At 50.2% G+C, this 20,087-nt stretch overlaps 1 protein-coding gene across 2 annotated transcripts in view; it reads left to right on the top strand.

Moving 5' to 3' along the window:
- DSG2 (desmoglein 2) overlaps nt 1–18,509 on the top strand; it is a 37,678-nt gene extending 19,169 nt beyond the window's left edge. The window contains exons 7-16 of one of the 2 annotated variants that reach the window (XR_013814157.1): nt 1,375–1,515; nt 1,662–1,847; nt 2,205–2,470; nt 3,843–3,985; nt 4,171–4,398; nt 6,129–6,356; nt 11,499–11,620; nt 14,373–14,708; nt 15,348–16,483; nt 16,521–18,509. Coding sequence is in view for 1 of the 2 variants with exons in the window: in XM_079783708.1 (XP_079639834.1) it covers nt 1,375–1,515; nt 1,662–1,847; nt 2,205–2,470; nt 3,843–3,985; nt 4,171–4,398; nt 6,129–6,356; nt 11,499–11,620; nt 14,373–14,708; nt 15,348–16,409 (2,712 nt within the window). In the remaining variant the exon portion in view is untranslated. Of the gene's footprint in view, nt 1–1,374; nt 1,516–1,661; nt 1,848–2,204; nt 2,471–3,842; nt 3,986–4,170; nt 4,399–6,128; nt 6,357–11,498; nt 11,621–14,372; nt 14,709–15,347 lie in introns of both variants that reach the window. The other variant, XM_079783708.1, reaches the window with a different exon arrangement.
- Nucleotides 18,510–20,087: the final 1,578 nt, after the last annotated feature.

Here is a 20,087-nt window from a genome sequence, read left to right as displayed (position 1 = left end):
TAGAATGGAAAAGTATTATTTTGAAGTAGTGTGACTTTTTAATAAGCTTCTGTCCCTGAAGTATGGAAAGGTTAGCCCATAATGTTCCTTATCGGGCATTTACATATGCCAGGTGTATCCCACACCTTTTATGTAGATGAACCCATTCAATCCACCTAGAAACCCTGTGAGGCAGATCCATACATTCTCCATCCCCATTTTACACAGAAGGACGCTGAGGGTCAAAGGCAGTGAGGGTATTCATCACAGCTAGGAAGTGACAGAGCCAGCACTGGAGCCAGGCACAGCCTCTGCCGTCCTCCTGTCACTGAAGTTCTGCCCTGCACAGCCGCCCCACGCACGGTGCTGGCTCCCCCCCTGTCACCTCCACCCCCCACACGGAGGGAGACGCCGTGGGGCCATGGGGAAGAGCAGGGCTCATTTGAGGGGAGCCTCTGAGATGTTGTTCTCTAGGGCCCCTTCTCTAAGAATCAGATCCCTCGGGATGTCCGGACAAAGGTCAAGGTCACCAAGTTTTGCCTTCACAGGCCAGCTTTTCCTGGAGACTAGGTCTCTCTGGCTTAACTATGAGCTGACAAGGAAGTGTGAGGTAGAAAGAACCGGTCCCTGTATTCTCACCATCACTTCCAAGGTAGAGAAACTGCACTGTGAACAGCACTCTGGCACAAACTGGTTTAAGGAGAGACTCATCTCCTGATAACATCACCAATGACTTGTTTAAGAAATTGACTGCTATCACCAATGAACGTGTTTTTAAAATTGACTAATATCACCAATGACATCTTTAAGAAATAGACTAATATCACCAATGACATGTTTAAGAAATTGACTAATATCACCAATGACATGTTTAAGAAATAGACTAATATCACCAATGACATGTTTAAGAAATTGACTAATATCACCAATGACATTTTCAAGAAATTGACTAATATCACCAATGACATGTTTAAGAAATTGACTAATATCTCCAATGACATATTAAAGAAATTGACTTATATCACCAATGAACATGTTTTAAAAATTGACTAATATCACCAATGACATATTTAAGAAAGTGACTAATATCACCAACGACATCTTTAAGAAACTGACTTACATCACCAATGAACATGTTTAAGAAATTGACTAATATCACTAAGGACATCTTTAAGAAACTGACTATCAGCAAGTCCTCCAGGCTCCTATGCCCCTTCTGGAAAATCGCTGACAGCAAATAAACATCTTCACACGAATAACAGCAGACCATGAAACTTACTTATGAGTACATTGCACTGCGGTGCATTTCCTTGATGGTGACATGACTAAAACCAGGAAGACAGGTTTGTTTGGAGGGCTGATGCTCACCCAGGGGGTATTTGCATTGCCCTGCAGGAACACAGCAGCTACACTCTGACGGTGGAAGCCAGAGACGGCAACGAAGGAGAAATAACAGATAAGCCCGTCAAGCAAGCTCAAGTTCAGATCCGTATTTTGGATGTCAATGACAATATACCCGTGGTGGAGAGTCAAAGGGTAACTACTATTTTTATAACCAATGTATCCACTTATTCATATGTTAGTTTTACCTAAAAAATGTATGACTTGTGTGTGTGTGTGTGTGTGTGTGTGTGTGTGTGTGTGTGGCATTAACATGAAAATCCTGTGTTCCTGACTTGCAGTATGAAGGGATGGTTGAAGAAAACCGAGTCAATGTAGAAGTGATGCGCATAAAAGTGCTCGACACAGATGAAAGAGGCTCGGATAATTGGTTGGCAAATTTTACATTTGTGTCAGGAAATGAAAGGGGTTATTTCCGCATAGAAACTGACAATCAAACTAATGAAGGAATTGTGATCCTTATTAAGGTAAGTACTGTGTATGTAGCCCTTTCCCCAGAACAAACCCATGGAACCAGTTTAAGGGATATTAACTGTGATATTGAATGTCCATTAACTTCCTTAAGAAATCACTTCAAATTGTTCAGAATAAATATTTTTTTAAGTGACATTGACCTTTAAAAAAATTGGGTATGTTTCATAATCATCCTTCACAGTTACGAATATCCACGTTGGCAGATTTTTAAATGCATGTTATCAATATGAATTGGAATTCTCAGGGCTGCTGTGTTAAATTGTCCTATCCAACATTAAAATCACATGTGGTGCATGTGTGTGTGTGTTGTGTTCTCTTTTGAACAGTTCCCTTTGATTTTGCCTTTCTAGGCATTAGATTATGAAGAAATGAAGCATCTTGACTTCAGCGTTATTGTCACTAATAAAGCCCCTTTCCACAAGTCAATTAAGAGTAAATATAAGCCGACATCCATCCCCATCAAAGTGAAGGTGAAGAACGTGAAAGAAGGCATTCATTTTAGAAGCAGCACCATCTCCATTCGCACCAGCGAGAGCATGGAAAAAACAAGCCTGAGCCAAGTAATTGGGAAATTTCAAGCTTTTGACGAAGACACTGGACAAGTGGCCCGTGCAAAGTAAGAGACGGTGACGAATAGAGGTGCTCATTGTACATTCCTCTCAGGGCCGGTTTACAACAAAATCACAATGAAGGGTGACCAGCTCATTTCTTCCCACCCAGCACTGCGATTCCCCAGTGGCCTATAGGTTAACTTCCCCAGAGCTGTACCTGCAACTGAGAGGCCGGGAGAAAGTTCCCCTGGCCCGTTCCTCCACCCTGAGTGTGCGGCAGGGCTGGGTCCCTCGCCTCAGAGAGTTCTGGCTAGCAAGGCTGAAAAACAGCAAAGAAGGTAGCAAATTTTACTGCAAATTCCACTTGATACCAGGTTGGTTAAAAGAAATAGTTGCCGCATGGATTTTAATGTGGAGAAGCCAGTTTCATTTGCACATCAACCCTGGAAGTGACTCTTCATTGAAACCATGCTGTTTGGTGCAGGGATGGAGGAGCCTTTGACCCTGGTCTCGGTCATGGTGGCTTTTACTCAGATACTTGGACTGAGAGCCCACCAGATGGCACCACTGTGCCCTCGGGAAGGGACTGGGCTGGGCCCCATTAAAGCACCTTAGGTTTACACGCTAGGTGAAAATTTCAGGGTAAATGTACATCTTAGATGGCAGGTCCATGCCATGGAAGACGAATCTTCAGAATGGTTCCTGACGGAGCCCAGGTAGTCACTCGGGTGGGATTTAAAGAAGCCCTGCCTGCCACCCAGACGCGCAGCCTGCCCTGCTGTCAGCCGGGTTGTTGGGTTGCTTAGCTGTCCTTGCGCCTGGGAACTCTGACCTTAGCGTCCCTGGGTACCAGCACTTTATAAAGTAGTGTGTCACCGTGCGTGGTCAGCCACAGCAAGAACCCTGAGTGCCCTGCAACAACCTTTCCTTTGGGTGACTTCTTTTTAAAATATATATTTTTTTATTGATTTCAGAGAGGAAGGGAAAAGGAGAGAGACACAAATCAATGATGAGAGAGAATCATTGATCGGCTGCCTCCCGCACGCCCCACACTGGGGACTGAACCCAAAACCTTGGCATGTGCCCTGACGGGGATTAATCCGTGACCTCCTGGTTCATAGGTCGATGCTGAACCACTGAACTTGATGACTTCTTCTAATGGAATTCATCATCCAAGAGTAGCAAATTGCCTTTTCCCAAAATAATATTAACTAACGGCCTCCGCTGTGTTTTCTGCAACAAGGAAGGTTCCAAAATAAGTGGTGTATGCAGTAAAGAGAGGGGCTTTTAGGATAGTTTCAGGAAATTAAAAACATTTCAAATTAATGTCTGTAACAAGAACATATACAATGAAGCAAAAGTTAAACTTGAGTTTGTAAATATTAGAGTCACAGTTTCTCCAGAATTCAAAATTGATTTTGTGTTTGTTTTAAACAGATATACCAAATTGGAAGATATAGACAACTGGGTCTCTGTGGATTCTGTCACCTCGGAGATTAAACTTGTAAAATTTCCCGATTTTGAATCCAGATATGTCCAAAATGGTACATACACTGTAAAGATTTTAGCTATCTCAGAAGGTAAGTTATTAAATAGATATTTTGGATTAAAAGATATTACGTGATCTGACTATGAAAAATATCTAGGATAGGAAGTGTCCTCATTTGTTAGGACCTTCTTATGAAAATGGCAAGAAAATTCAAACTATGCTGGTTATCAGCAACAGAATCAGAATTTACGTATTTTTTTCTTCCCTTTCTTTAAGATTCTCCTAGAAAAACCATCACTGGCACTGTTGTGATCACGGTGGAAGACATCAACGACAACTGCCCCACCCTGGTGGACCCGGTGATGAATGTCTGTGATGACGTGCAGTACGTGAACGTGACCGCGAGGGACCTGGACGGATACCCAAACAGTGACCCCTTCACTTTCGTCATCGTTGACAAACCAGCCGGCATGGCAGAGGAGTGGAAAATCATACACAAAGAAAGTAAGCCAAGTCACTGGCTGGCAGATCAAAATATTACACAAAACAAGTGGAAAGCCTTTATGCTAGAGGCTGGGTTTCTTTTATCAATTATACTAAAGGCCTGGTGCACGAATTCGTGCACGGGTGGGGTCCGGCCAGCTCGCCCCAATCAGGCAATTGGGCAGGGCAGGGGGAGGGGATGCGGGCAGTTGGTGGGCCAGCCCCACCCCCTGGTTGAACTCAGGTCGAACTCCCGGTGGAGGGGACAATCTGCATATTATCCTTTTATTCTATAGGATTTCCAATACAGTTTTCAAAGGTTATAAAATGAGGTTTCGAACCTTGGGCATAGTGTCCTTTATCTGGCTCGAATCCAATATCCCATTCGCAACAACAGAAGAGGGAGAGAAGAAAAATCACCTAATGTCCTGATGATAGCTGGGGGTTCTCTAAATTGCTCTTGAAGATGTGGTTGTGTCTCACAAGCTCTGGGGCACCTTGCCCGTCTAAGCAAACAAGTAACATCTATTGATCACTTACCACGTGCCAGGCACTCTGCTGGCCCTTCAGACGCATGATCTCATTTAACCCTTTCTCCATACCATTATTCCTTCATTCTAGCTGAGGAAACCTTAATTTAACTAAAGTTCAGTAGCTTGCTCAAGGTCACGAAGTGGGTGAGTGATGGACACCCATTAAGGAGGGTCTCTGTGACCCTCCCTGCCAGACAGCCTTATGCTATGGCCACATCCTGCACGTAGCTATCCCAGAAGGTACGTCCGCCTTCTTGACGTGAGCCTCCGGTGCCCGCCCTTCCGGTGGTTCTGACCGTACAGAGACCTCCCCGGAAGACTTTCCCTAAACAATTAGTGTTTGTTTTCAAAACGTTTCAAATATCATACCCATGTTTTTCTTAATTTACAGATCTAATGTTAAACATTTAAAGTTTAACAACTCTTCACAATCACTTTGCAAAGCTTTCAGTAATGTTAAAGCTGGTGACGGGTCCCAAGGGGTTAATTATGCTCTTCTCTGGGTTGTCTGTTTGAAATTGCCTGGATACGTGTGTTTTTATGAAACGCTAAAATAAAGGCATTCAATACAAGTACCACTTAACTCACCACTTGTGTGTCACTATGTTCCCAGCACGTAATATAGTTTATAGTATTTGGCAAACCACACACAGTTGTGAAGGCTAGTCATCGGAAAGGTAAGGCAGGTCTAACTCCTATTCTTTGCTCTTCACCCACGTATTTGGAGTGTCTGGACTAGGCAAGAAATTAGACCAAACCCTTTTCATACCAACATGCCAGCCCACCTCTGGGGTGTCTCCAAAAGTGGATAGTTTCACCTTCCCTCCCCTGAAAAGGAAAAAAGAAATAGAGCCATGAAGAAAGGATGAAGCTTCTAACTGGTGCTAAATATTATTGGCCACTAAAAACTGTTTCTAGCCCAGCCAGTGTGGCTCAGTGGTTGAGCATCAACCCAGGCACCAAGAAGTCACCAGTTCCATTCCCGGTCGTGGGCACATGCCCAGGTTGCCAGCTGGCTCAATCCCCCGCCAGGGGTGGCAGGAGGCAGCCAATCAATGTTGATGTTTCTCTCTCATCGATGTTTCTCTCTCTCTCTCTCCTTTCCTCTCTCCCTAAATCAATAAAAACTTACTTTAAAAATAAAATGTTCCCATAATTCCCTCTTGCCCTTCCTTGGCAATCACTCATTTCCGTTCCCTCTTGCCTCTTCCCCCACAGGTACCAGCGTGCTGCTGCAGCAACGCGAGCGAAAGCCGGGGAGAAGTGACATCCAGCTCCTGATTTCAGACAGCCAGGGCCTCAGCTGCTCCGAAAAGCAGGTCCTGAAGCTCACGGTGTGCAAGTGCCTGGACGGCAGCGGCTGCGTGGAGGCGCTGCGCGGCGCCTACGTGGGGCTGGGGCCCGCGGCCATTGCGCTCATCATCTTGGCTCTGCTGCTCCTGCTGCGTGAGTATTCTGTTTGGCTCCTTCGGTCACTGGGGCTTTCCTGGAGTTACCAGAGTAGTCGTGGGTTCCTTCACAGTTATCCTCACCCCACTGAACACTGAGGGCGAGGGGGGAACCAGAATTGATCACTGATGAATTCACCAAAGGTCATTAGAGCATGCCTCAGAACTTGGTTGAATAAAAATGTATCATTTTCTGATTTAAATCACCAAGGCTACCATGCATGATCTTCAGCAACCTTTTAACATAGACATCGTTGGGGTCCCCATTTAAAAAAACACGTTTTTTAAATGTTTAAATTACAGTTTACATTCAGTATTATTGTGTATTAGCTTCAGGTGTACGGCATAATGGTTAGACAATCATACACTTTACTACTCGTCCCCCTGATATTTCCAGTGCCCACCTGGCACCGTACAGTTATCACAACATTACTGCCCACATTCCCTGTGCTGGACTGTGTGTCACTGTGACTGCTTTGTAACTACCAACTCGGCCTTCTTGACCCCTTCACCTTTTGCACCCAGTCCCCAACCTCCCTCCCCGCTGGGAACCCGCAGTCTGGTCTCTGTGTCTGTGAGTCTGCTTCTGTTTTGCTTGTTTGACTTGTGTAGTTCTTTAGGTTCCACATGTGACTGAAATCCTCTGGCGTCTGCCTTTCTCTGACTTACTTCACGTAGTTGGTGTCCCCGTTTGAGAAGCTCTGTGAGCAAGGACCTGGTCTCTGCTTCGCTGCCCAGCGCCTTGCCCACAGGAGGCACTCAGACAAGATCGGTTGCCTGAATTTGCGTTACGGATACAAGGCTATTTCACAGGCTCATCTTATTCTCATTCATCTTCGCTTTACACATTCACCTGGTCAGAGCCCACCTCCCCGGCCCTCTGCGTGGCTTCCCCTTCATCTCCCAGACCCTCTGCGTGGCCTCCCCTTCATCTCCCAGACCCTCTGCGTGGCCTCCCCTTCATCTCCCAGACCCTCTGCGTGGCCTCCCCTTCATCTCCCAGACCCTCTGCGTGGCCTCCCCTTCATCTCCCCAGACCCTCTGCGTGGCCTCCCCTTCATCTCCCCGACCCTCTGCGTGGCCTCCCCTTCATCTCCCAGACCCTCTGCGTGGCCTCCCCTTCATCTCCCCAGACCCTCTGCGTGGCCTCACCTTCATCTCCCAGACCCTCTGCGTGGCCTCCCCTTCATCTCCCCAGACCCTCTGCGTGGCCTCCCCTTCATCTCCCCGACCCTCTGCGTGGCCTCCCCTTCATCTCCCCGACCCTCTGCGTGGCCTCCCCTTCATCTCCCCGACCCTCTGCGTGGCCTCCCCTTCATCTCCCAGACCCTCTGCGTGGCCTCCCCTTCATCTCCCAGACCCTCTGCGTGGCCTCCCCTTCATCTCCCAGACCCTCTGCGTGGCCTCCCCTTCATCTCCCCGACCCTCTGCGTGGCCTCTCCTTCATCTCCCCGACCCTCTGCGTGGCCTCCCCTTCATCTCCCCGACCCTCTGCGTGGCCTCCCCTTCATCTCCCCAGACCCTCTGCGTGGCCTCCCCTTCATCTCCCCAACCCTCTGCGTGGCCTCCCCTTCATCTCCCCAGACCCTCTGCGTGGCCTCTCCTTCATCTCCCCGACCCTCTGCGTGGCCTCCCCTTCATCTCCCCGACCCTCTGCGTGGCCTCCCCTTCATCTCCCCGACCCTCTGCGTGGCCTCCCCTTCATCTCCCCAGACCCTCTGCGTGGCCTCCCCTTCATCTCCCCAACCCTCTGCGTGGCCTCCCCTTCATCTCCCCAGACCCTCTGCGTGGCTTCCCCTTCATCTCCCCAGACCCTCTGCGTGGCCGGCCCTTCATCTCCCCAGACCCTCTGCGTGGCTTATCCTTCATCTCCCCAGACCCTCTGCGTGGCCTCCCCTTCATCTCCCCGACCCTCTGCGTGGCCTCCCCTTCATCTCCCAGACCCTCTGCGTGGCCTCACCTTCATCTCCCCGACCCTCTGCGTGGCCTCCCCTTCATCTCCCCAGACCCTCTGCGTGGCCTGCCCTTCATCTCCCCAGACCCTCTGCGTGGCCTCCCCTTCATCTCCCCGACCCTCTGCGTGGCCTCCCCTTCATCTCCCCAGACCCTCTGCGTGGCCTCCCTTCATCTCCCCAACCCTCTGCGTGGCCTCCCCTTCATCTCCCCAGACCCTCTGCGTGGCCTCCCCTTCATCTCCCCGACCCTCTGCGTGGCCTCCCCTTCATCTCCCCAGACCCTCTGCGTGGCCTCCCCTTCATCTCCCCAGACCCTCTGCGTGGCCTCCCCTTCATCTCCCCGACCCTCTGCGTGGCCTCCCCTTCATCTCCCAGACCCTCTGCGTGGCCTCCCCTTCATCTCCCCGACCCTCTGCGTGGCCTCCCCTTCATCTCCCCAGACCCTCTGCGTGGCCTCCCCTTCATCTCCCCGACCCTCTGCGTGGCCGGCCCTTCATCTCCCCGACCCTCTGCGTGGCCTCCCCTTCATCTCCCAGACCCTCTGCGTGGCCTCCCCTTCATCTCCCCGACCCTCTGCGTGGCCTCCCCTTCATCTCCCAGACCCTCTGCGTGGCCTCCCCTTCATCTCCCCGACCCTCTGCGTGGCCTCCCCTTCATCTCCCCGACCCTCTGCGTGGCCTCCCCTTCATCTCCCCGACCCTCTGCGTGGCCTCCCCTTCATCTCCCCGACCCTCTGCGTGGCCTCCCCTTCATCTCCCCGACCCTCTGCGTGGCCTCCCCTTCATCTCCCCAGACCCTCTGCGTGGCCTCCCCTTCATCTCCCCGACCCTCTGCGTGGCCTCCCCTTCATCTCCCCGACCCTCTGCGTGGCCTCCCCTTCATCTCCCCAGACCCTCTGCGTGGCCTCCCCTTCATCTCCCCGACCCTCTGCGTGGCCTCTCCTTCATCTCCCCAGACCCTCTGCGTGGCCTCCCCTTCATCTCCCCAGACCCTCTGCGTGGCCTCTCCTTCATCTCCCCAGACCCTCTGCGTGGCCTCCCCTTCATCTCCCCGACCCTCTGCGTGGCCTCCCCTTCATCTCCCCAGACCCTCTGCGTGGCCTCCCCTTCATCTCCCCAGACCCTCTGCGTGGCCTCCCCTTCATCTCCCCAGACCCTCTGCGTGGCTTATCCTTCATCTCCCCAGACCCTCTGCGTGGCCTCCCCTTCATCTCCCCAGACCCTCTGCGTGGCCTCTCCTTCATCTCCCCAGACCCTCTGCGTGGCCTCCCCTTCATCTCCCCGACCCTCTGCGTGGCCTCCCCTTCATCTCCCCGACCCTCTGCGTGGCCTCCCCTTCATCTCCCCGACCCTCTGCGTGGCCTCCCCTTCATCTCCCCGACCCTCTGCGTGGCCTCCCCTTCATCTCCCCGACCCTCTGCGTGGCCTCCCCTTCATCTCCCCAGACCCTCTGCGTGGCCTCCCCTTCATCTCCCCAGACCCTCTGCGTGGCTTGCCCTTCATCTCCCCAGACCCTCTGCGTGGCCTCCCCTTCATCTCCCCGACCCTCTGCGTGGCTTGCCCTTCATCTCCCCAGACCCTCTGCGTGGCTTGCCCTTCACCGGGGCCCACAGAACTGAGACTTCTGTGCTTCCCAACAGTGAGGACCCGTCCTGCCTGCTTTGCGTGTCCTCCAGGACCTCAGGGTTTCTTTCATGAGAGAACAAAGGGCTGCAGTCTCGGGTCACGTGGAAGACCACTGCCCTTGACCACTGAACGTGGGCAGAGGGCCATCTCGAGGCAGCCCCGCTATTTCAGGGACAGGGAGAGCTTGGCGAAGCCGTCCGTAGGTGCACGTCACTCAACAGTTTACAGTGTGCTGTCGTACCATCGTCTCTGCTTTATGATACACACATAACAGTGACTTCCCGCAGCTCCCCAAGCTGGTAGGGAGGTGCTGGAGTGGGGATTCCCTGCACTGCCTCTCACTCACATTCCCAGGGGCCTACTGTGGCACTTGGCACCTGGCACACCCTTGACAAATATTTGTTGAATTTGCACAAATGTTGGAACTGCCCCTGGCTGATTTCAATCTTATTATTTCTCACAGTAGCTACAGTGACTCTGCTGTCAACTGTTAACATAAAAAATGTCTAGGGAGTTGTCATTTCGTCATTGGAAGCTGCCCAGTGGGAGTGGCAGTAACACCCAATTCTGGTGTACTGTGCACAGGTGTAGTGAAAGCCTTTACGACCTTGATCGAGAGGCCAACACTGGCCTTCACTTCCTCCTGGAGGTAGAATGAGATTTAAGGGGGGAGCTCTGAAATTGTGCCGAGTTCTAGATCGATCCTAAAGGTTTTAATGCAGAATCCTTTTAGAAAGTAGTACTCAGGTAACTCAAAGGTAGATTTGAATCCCTTTTGAGTCTGCCTTTTGCCCAATTCTACTCTAGGAGGAAGTGGTGAAGTACTACACAAATTCCATTTGAGCATGTTAAAATGTTTCTAACCTTGGGAGCTTTTGATTCTTTTTAACAGATTTTTTTGGGGGGAGAATAATGGATATTCTCACATTAGAAATGAAAGTGGCCTGACCAGTCTGGCTCAGTAGATAGAGCATTGGCCTGAAAACCAAAGGACCTTGGGTTCAATTCCGGTCAAGGGCATGCACCTCTGTTACAGGATCCTCCCCGGCCCAGGCCCGGGTCAGGGCACGTGCAGAAGGCAACCAATCCATGTGTTTCTCTCACATCAATGTTTCTCTCTCTTTCCCTCTCTCTTCCACTCTCTCTAAAAAAATCAATGGAAAAATATCCTCGAGTGAGGACTTAATAAAAATAAAAATAAATAAAAATAGAGGTGAAAATGGTTTTAAAAATTGAAGTCTTTAAGTTGGTTTTGATGATTTAGATACTATTGTATTCAGTCTTGGTGTTCCACTCAGTACCCAGACACAGCCTCCTCCTGACGGACAAGGCCCCTGGATCTGTAGGACCCCACATCCTGCCTGTAGACTTTGGTGTGCCTCTCTCACCACAAGCTCGGCGAGATTGGATCAGGGTGAAAAAAAGAAAAAGAAACAAGAGGGCTGTAAATAAGTGAAGACTGAATTCCAGGAAGTGATATATGCAAATTCCAAAATTATATGACACATTTAAAATTAAGTTGGGGCTAACGTTTTTGTGCTTGATTTTGTTCCTGTCCAGTTGTGCCGCTTCTACTGCTGATGTGGCAGTGTGGGGAAGGCGCCAAAGGCTTTGCGCCCATCCCTGGCACCATAGAGATGCTGCACCCTTGGAACAACGAAGGGGCACCACCGGAAGACAAGGTCAGATCCTGGGATGAGCATGAAACTCGTCTTTTCCGATTTAAAGGGCCCTTGGGAAGTGTTTCTAACATGTTAGGTCATGAGAGAGTAACGGGGTCCTTACAGCTTTCATTCGCATGCCTTCGAATGAAACAGATTTTGTGTTCGTTGCCAGGGCAGAGTGGGGGGGCTTTGCTGTACTGTGGCAGCTCAGGGTTACAGAGAATGTAGAAAAGGGGTCAGGTCGTGACACGGGGAATGCAGAACAAAGGTTAGAGAGAACAAGAGTGTGTAGAGATTTAGGATGAAAACATTTCTTATTACCAATATTAAATGGGCAGTTTTCACAACCAGATGTTCCTGCATTTTCATTTCCTCAGTACGTAGGGTTGGCAGAGGTAAGCCCACCACCCATTACAGTTGTAAAAGACTGTGAAACCCCCTATTCTACCTAATAGCATCTCCTGTTATCTCTTCATTGAGTCTTCACCCTGAGTCTCTCATCACAGTCTGCAGTGAGCTTCATGTCGAACAGGATGTGATTTAGCATCAAGTGTCCAGGAACTCAGAACCACAGTGGCTTAAGTATACATGTGGGCGGTCCAGGACCAACATGTTGATCCCATATGGCGGCCGGCTCCTTTTTCCTTATGGTCCCTCCACAGATGAGTTCCATCCCCTGCCATCTTCATGCTCCAGACACTAACTGCTGTCCCCACATTCCCAAAGCAGACAGGAGAAAGGTGAAGACCCGCTCCTGAAAAACATTCCCATAAGACACATCCTCCATATCTGCCCAAAATCCCACCCAGCAGCCTTAGTCAGGTGGCACTTTCTACCAGCAATGGAGGCTTAAAATAGAAACTGTATTTGCGATGACCATGTGTCCAGCTAGACAAAAAATAACGGTTCTATCATCATAAAGAAGGCTTTAAACTCGAGGAAAGTTGGAATGCAACTGGTGCCAACAGAGTAAATGAGCCATGACTATATATATATATATATATATATATATATATATATATATATACTAGAAGCCCGGTGCACGAAATTCGTGCACGGCGGGGGGTTGTCCCTCAGCCCAGCCTGCACCCTCTCCAATCTGGGACTCCTGGAGGGATGTCCGACTGCCCGTTTAGGCCCGATCCTGGTCGGATCGGGCCTAAACGGGCAGTCGGACATCCCTCTCACAATCCAGGACTGCTGGCTCCCAACTGCTTGCCTGCCTGACTTCCTGATTGCCCCTAACCGCTTCTGCCTGCCAGCCTGATCACCCCCTAACCACTCCGCTGCCAGCCTGGTTGATGCTTAACTGCTCCCCTGCCAGCCTGTTTGCCCCCAACTTCCCTCCTCTGCCAGCCTGGTCACCCCTAACTGCCCTCTCCTGCAGGGTTGATCACCTCCAACTGCCCTCCTCTGCCAGCCTGGTCACCCCTAACTGCCTTCTCCTGCAGGGCTGATCACCTCCAACTGCCCTCCCTTGCAAGCCTGGTCCCTCTCAACTGCCCTCCCTTGCAGGCCGGGTGCCTCCCAACTGTCCTCCCCTGCTGGCCATCTTGTAGTGGCCATCTTGTGTCCACATGGGGGCAGGATCTTTGACCACATGGGGGCAGCTATATTGTGTGTTGCAGTGATGGTCAATCTGCATATTACTCTTTTATTAGATAAGATAGAGGCCTGGTGCACGGGTGGGGGCCAGCTGGTTTGCCCTGAAGGGTGTCCCGGATCAGGTGGGGGTTCCCTTGGGGCATGGGGCGGCCTGAGCGAGGGGCCTGTGGTGGTTTGCAGGCCGGCCAAGCCCCCTGGCAACCCAAGCAGAGGCCCTGGTATCTGGGATTTATTTTCCTTCTACAATTGAAACTTTGTAGCCTGGAGCGGAGCCAAGCCTGCTGCTCCCTCCAGGGCGGGGCGGCAGCCATTTCTGTGGCAGTTAATTCACCATCTACAATTGAAACTTTGTTGCCTTAAGCGGGTGGGCCCGGCCAGGGTGTGCAGAAAGCTTTGCTCCCCCTGTTGCTGCCGGCAACCCTGGCCTGCTCTCTCAAGCTCCATTCTGCCGCCATTTGTTTGAATTTGTTTACCTTCTATAATTGAAACTTTGTAGCTTGAGTGGAGGCTTAGGCCTGCAACGGCTATGGAAAGCTTGGCTTCCTCTGTTACCTGGGAAACCTTGCTCTCTGTGGCTGTAGCCATCTTGGATTGGGGTTAATTTGCATACTCGCCCTGATTGGCTGGTGGGTGTGGCTTGGCTGGTGGGCGTGGCTTATGTAGCGGAGTGATGGTTAATTTGCATACTACCATTTTATTAGAGAGGATATATATATATATATATATATATAATATGCAGTGTCCCCTCAGGAGTTTGACCACTTGCTATACATGCACTGACCACCAGGGGGTGGCATAGTGCAAAGGAAGACCCCGGCCAGCAGCCAGCAGCTGGGGAAGGAGGCCCTGGCCAGTAGCTGGAAGGCCCCGATCGGCCCTGATCGCTGGCCAGGCCTAGGGACCCTACCCATGCACGAATTTCGTGCACCAGTCCTCTAATATTTAAGTAACTTTTGTTTTCTCCTTGCATTATAATCATCTAAAAAAACAGGAAGGTAGAAGGGGGTCTTCAGAAGACTCAAAGAAAAGTTATTCAACTCAAAATCGTTTTCCGAATTTGTTGCTGTGGGAAGAGCTTATTGTGTGCCCATGTAGCTCAGATCCTACCACCCAGACGGACCCTTCACTCCTCCGACTCAGTTCTCCACTGCATTTGCCCTCCCAGGTGGTGCCATCGCTGCTGACAGCGGATCACAGAGAGAGTGTGGCCGTGGGCAGCGGCGCAGGAGGCCTGGCGGCCAAGGAGACGGCCGTGAAAGCAGGCAGCTCGGCGTCCTTCACCAGAGTGCAGCATGACATGTCCGAGGTGGATGGGCGGTGGGAGGAACACAGGAGCCATCTCTCCGGGGGCACCACCCAGGTCACGGGGACGGCAGGAGCCCTCCGAGGCAGCGAAACCATCAGGACCACCAGGGCCACGGGGATCTTCAGAGACATGGCCGCAGCTCACGCGGCTGCTGGTGCAATGAGTGAGGAATTCTTAGGAAGCTATTTCTCTGAGGTAGGTTGGGAGAAACGCGTGTGATTAGGCTAATTATTGCCTGTGTGATTAGGCTAATTATTGCCTGTGTGATTAGGCTAATTATTGCCTGGGATCTGGATGGCACTTTGTCATTTCTTTTTTTTTAAAGAGACTGCAGACAGGTAACGAGGGAAGAGAGATGCAACCCACTGAGCCAGTCCATCAGCTGACTTATGTAGTGACCACCAATGACCCCCATCTTTTTTTTTCAATATATTTTTTACTTTTTAATATATTTTTTATTGATTTCAGAGAGGAAAGGAGAGGGATAAAGAGATAGAAACATCAATGAAGAAAGAATCATTGATCAGCTGCCTCCTGCACGCCCCCTACTGGGGATCGAGCCCACAACCCAAGCAGGTGCCCTGACTGGGAATTGAATCATGACCTCCTGGTTCATGGGTCAACACTCCATCACTGAGCCATGGCGACTGGGCTCACAATACTAATATTTTTTAAAACTACTGGCCAACGTGTTGTCGGATGCCCTTCAGTGTGGGTACCTAATGCTTCCTTGCCATTCGTTCCAGTTACGTATTTTGGGCAGGAATATATAGAGTCTCGTTCTTAACTGAGGTGGTGTCACTAATCCTACGCCTGTTTGTACTTCCCTTTTAGAAAGCCGCCTGTTACACTGAGGAAGATGACAGTCACACAGGCAAAGACTGCCTCCTGATGTACTCGCAGGAAGACGCTGAGTCGCTCCACGGTTCCATCGGCTGCTGCAGTTTCATTGAAGGAGAGCTGGATGACCACTTCTTGGATGACTTGGGATTAAAATTCAAGACCCTGGCTGAAGTCTGCTTGGGCCGCAAAATAGATATGGACCTGGAAGTTGAGCAGAGGCCAACACCCGTGAGCGAAACCGCTTCCCACTCACTCTCCGAGCAAACGAGGGTTCATTCCGAGAGTTCCTTCTCCTCGGGTGGGAGCTTTCCAGTTCCCAAACCTTTGCACGGAGCAAATGCAGAGGAAATCACTCAGGAAATAGTCACCGAGAGGTCTGTGTCTGCTAAGCAGGGCCAGAAGGGAGCTGCCCAGCTCTCTGACGCCCTGGCTGCCGGAAATGTCATCGTGACAGAAACGTCCTTTGCCACGGGCCCCACTGGGCCGCCCCCGGCGGTGGTCCTGGGTCCCCGACAGCCTCAGGGCCTCATTGTGACGGAGCGGGTGTACGCGCCAGCCTCTGCCGTGGTGGATCAGCACTGTGCTAGTCAGCACTATGCTAATCAGCACTATGCTAATCAGCACTATGCTAATCAGCACTATGCTAATGAAGGAAACATCACGGTCACCGAGAGGGTCATACAGCCTAGCAGGGGCCTGTCCGGTGCCCTAGAAGGCACCCCGCACCTGCCAGACGGACACTACGTGATGGTGAGGGAGCGAGAGAGCTTCCTGGCCCCCAGCTCGGGCGTGCAGCCTGCTCGGGCCCAGGCCAGCGCAGCAGGCGGGCGGAGTGTGACCGTGACCGAGAGGGTGCTGACACCCGCTTCCACCCTGCAGTCCAGCGCCCCAGTGGCCGCTGAAACGGCCGTGACGGCCAGAAGGACTGTGGTTTCCGGAGCTGGAATCCCTGGCCCTCCGCCCAGTTTCAGCTCCGAGGAGTCTAGTTGCACTGTAACCACCGCGTCCACCAGGGTCTCCCAGCGCAGCACCGTGCAGCACCCCTACGCCTGAGCAGCCGGCACCTGCCACCCTCACCCCTACGCCTGAGCACCAGCACCTGCCACCCTCACCCCTACGCCTGAGCAGCCGGCACCTGCCACCCTCACCCCTACGCCTGAGCAGCCAGCACCTGCCACCCTCACCCCTACACCTGGACAGCAGGCACCTGCCGCCCTCACCCCTACGCCTGAGCACCAGCACCTGCCGCCCTCACCCCTACACCTGGACAGCAGGCACCTGCCGCCCTCACCCCTACGCCTGGGCAGCCTGCACAGCGCATCCCTCACCCCTACGCCTGGGCAGCCGGCACAGCGCATCCCTCACCCTACGCCTGGGCAGCCGGCACAGCGCATCCCTCACCCCTACGCCTGGGCAGCCGGCACAGCGCATCCCTCACCCCTACGCCTGGGCAGCCGGCACAGTCTCCCAGAGGTCAGCAGCAGACCCGCCTTTGCTGAGCCTCCCGGACGGAAGCACGTACACAGAGCTGAAGTGTCTCAGTCACTGACGGACAGCGGCCCCGGCTGGCTCGGCGCCCAGGAGGGCCCTCAGAAACGCTCTGGGATTCCGTGAGCTGTGGCCACACAATGTCACAAAGCAAGCTGAGGAGAGAGGAAGCCTGGCTCCGGGGATTTACCAGATCCCCACTAGCGCCCCGGGTCAGCAGCACAGCAGAGCCAGGAAGCCGGCGCCTCCGCACAGCCTGTTCCGCAGCCGCCTCCGGCACCTGCCACAGGGCGCACACTGCTCTCCCCGGGTGCGCACGGGCTGGGCGGCCAGCGAAGACCAGCGGTCTTCCGGCTGTGTTAGGGGACTGAATTCCGGAGCACTGACATGCTAAGAACACATTACATGTTTCTGTGCATATAACTGAGTATGATTGTGTGTGTGTGTGTGTGTGTGTGTGTGTGTGTGTTGTATGACCTTAAAAATAGCATTCTCCTTCCCCTTTGTCTCAGTAATCAGGACGATATTGAATACTTCCAATTCAGTGGAGTTATCCAGGGGAAATTCATAACTATAAAAACACTTTACTTTTTATAGTAATAATATACTATTTCTAAAACCTCAGGCTCTATTATCTTCTAACTTTGTTCAGCTAAATTCACCACAGTGCTATCCACATACAGTACAGAAAGAACCACGCTTGTTTTGGGGCTCATATTTATCCTCAGTGCCTAACATGGGTGCCAAATCAATATTTGTGGCATAAACTAGGTTTTACACGCCACTCTCTTTAAAATCTCGAAACACTGAAAGACCTTATAACTTATAGAATTATGAGTTTGAAGTTAGTATTTTATTCTATGTCTGAAAGTCATTGACTAGCCAATCATGACTTACTACATATTAAATTTGTAACTGACATGAATTTGGGTAACACCCTTGCCCTTTTTTGAAAAGTTATTTGGGTGTTTTGACCAAATAAATAGATTGTATTTTTATTGCTCCTTGAAAAAAAAAAATCCATTTCAGGTTTCAAAATATATGTTCATATCAGCAACAATTTATATAAATATTCTCCACAACAAACAATCATTTTCAGAAATTTTAAATAACATGTAATTTTGTGATTGTTCAAGATATTTTGCTTAGGGAAATGAATCTTTAAACATATTATTTTTGTAGCACATTTATAGAAATTTTGACTTGAATTGTACTATGCAGAAGACTGATACTTTTTGCTCCCACTGACTATGAGTAAAAGGCAAGTATGTTTAGACACCGTAAGTGCATGACCAAGGTGAAGGTCATTCTCCCATCATCTAAGTTTTTTACTCTCTACTTAGTATTGTTGCTTCTTTTTATCATCATAGAGTTAGCAGTTATATTTTGTCAAGTATGCGGCAGGAATAGCACTACCGTGTGGAATGTAAACATGATCCAACCACTTGGAACAAACAAAACTTGGTCTTAAACTCCCCCCCCACCCCCCAGGGCAGGTGTGGGAGCCCTGGCCTGTCACAGGCGGATAGGGTAAATCACGTTTTCTAAATGGCTTTCTCTGTTCCCAAAAGGGTGATTTGTATTAGTCTTTACATTTGTTCCTTGGGAGACTCTATTTGTATGCATATCATCAAAATATTTAAATAAAGAATGGCCTTTGGAGCAGCTCTTTGCCCATATCCTTTTATTGCTCCGGCATATTGACAAGGGATGTCAATGGAGGTCAGAGGAGGAGGTGGCACCCTGAAGGCAGGCACCTGTCTGGCATTTTAAACTGCTTCCATCCAGCCAGCAGCCCCTTGGAAGAGCACATTTCCCTTCCGAAGTGGCACAGAACACAAGAAGGCCCGGTTAAATCTGAATTTCAGATCAATAATGAAGGGGGGCGGGGAGGAGAAGTGTTGTTTGTTTGCTTTTATTGATTGATTTTGAGAGAGACAAACACATTGATTTGTTGTCCCACTTATACATTCATTGGTTGACTTTTTAAAAATATATGTTTATATTGATTTCACAGAAGGGAGAGGGAGAGAGATAGAAACATCAATGATGAGAGAGAATCATCAATCGGCTGCCTCCTGCACGCCCTCTACTGGGGATCAAGCCCGAAACCCGGGACCCTTCAGTCCGCAGGCTGACACTCTATCCACTGAGCCAAACCAGCCAGGGCCACTGGTTGATTCTTGCATGTGCCCCAACCAAAGATCAAACCCGAAACCTTGGCATCTCAGGACAACACTCTAACCAACTAAACTACCCGGCCAGGGCCAAGAGTTTTTTAGTGTAGGCATGCCCCTTAGTCAAGAATCATCTGTTATCTGAATTCAGATGGAACTGGGCACTCCATTTCTGTTTGCCAAGTCTGCCAACTCTTCCACAGAACTGCCGTTGGCTCTTGGCCCGGAAGGTAACGGGGAGCCTGCTGGGTTGGCTGGTGGAAGCTTGCACCCCTGACCCAGAGAGATGCCAATGTTGAGAGGCTGTTTGCGTGGCTTAGTGTATTTTACAAGGGAAAAAGTCAAAGGTTCTGCCTGTGCTATAATGTCACATTAATAAGTATTTTACCTCACTGGCTGAGACACCCTAAAGCATGAAGACTGGGTTCTATTGCTGGACCCCAGGGCTCCCACCCCAGGTGGTACACGGGAGCAACTTCTGGTTGATTTCGAGAATCTACGGACACATTTCAATCATCACCACATCAAAATGTGTACAAGAAAACATTGCTTATCAAGTACCACTCAGAAGTGAGGGTTCAGATAACAACTACCAGATCTTTAAATCTTACTTCTTTAAACATAACAAAATTCCTTGGTTTCACTATTTTAGTAGCTCAAATCCTCTTTCATTACTGATTTTTTTTTGTCTGCCTTTTTATTAAAGAGGGATGTTAAAATCCAACTGCTGTGCTTACCCATTTCCCTTTTAATTCCCTCTGCTCCCTGTCCTTTGAAACTTGTCATACCTTTATTAGCTACAAACACATTTAGGATTATTGTGTCTCCCCCCACCCCCACCCCCAAAAAATGGACCCTTTTATCATTATGTAATATCTCTATCTCTGGTTATATTTTTTGTATTGAAATCTACTTTGCTTAAACATTAATATCGCCACACCAGCTTTCTTATACTTAGTGTTTGCACAGTGTATCTTTGATCCTTTTACTCTTAGCTTGCCTATGCCTTTACCATGTGTCTCTTGCCCATTTTAACCATGTCTGACATTTAATGGAAGGTTTCAGT

The sequence above is a fragment of the Cnephaeus nilssonii genome (assembly GCF_951640355.1).
Source record: "Cnephaeus nilssonii genome assembly, chromosome: 11".
In the NCBI taxonomy this organism is placed as follows: domain Eukaryota; kingdom Metazoa; phylum Chordata; class Mammalia; order Chiroptera; family Vespertilionidae; genus Cnephaeus; species Cnephaeus nilssonii.
The sequence above is the reverse complement of the archived record's forward strand: the minus strand, read 5'-3'. Positions and strand labels throughout refer to the sequence as shown.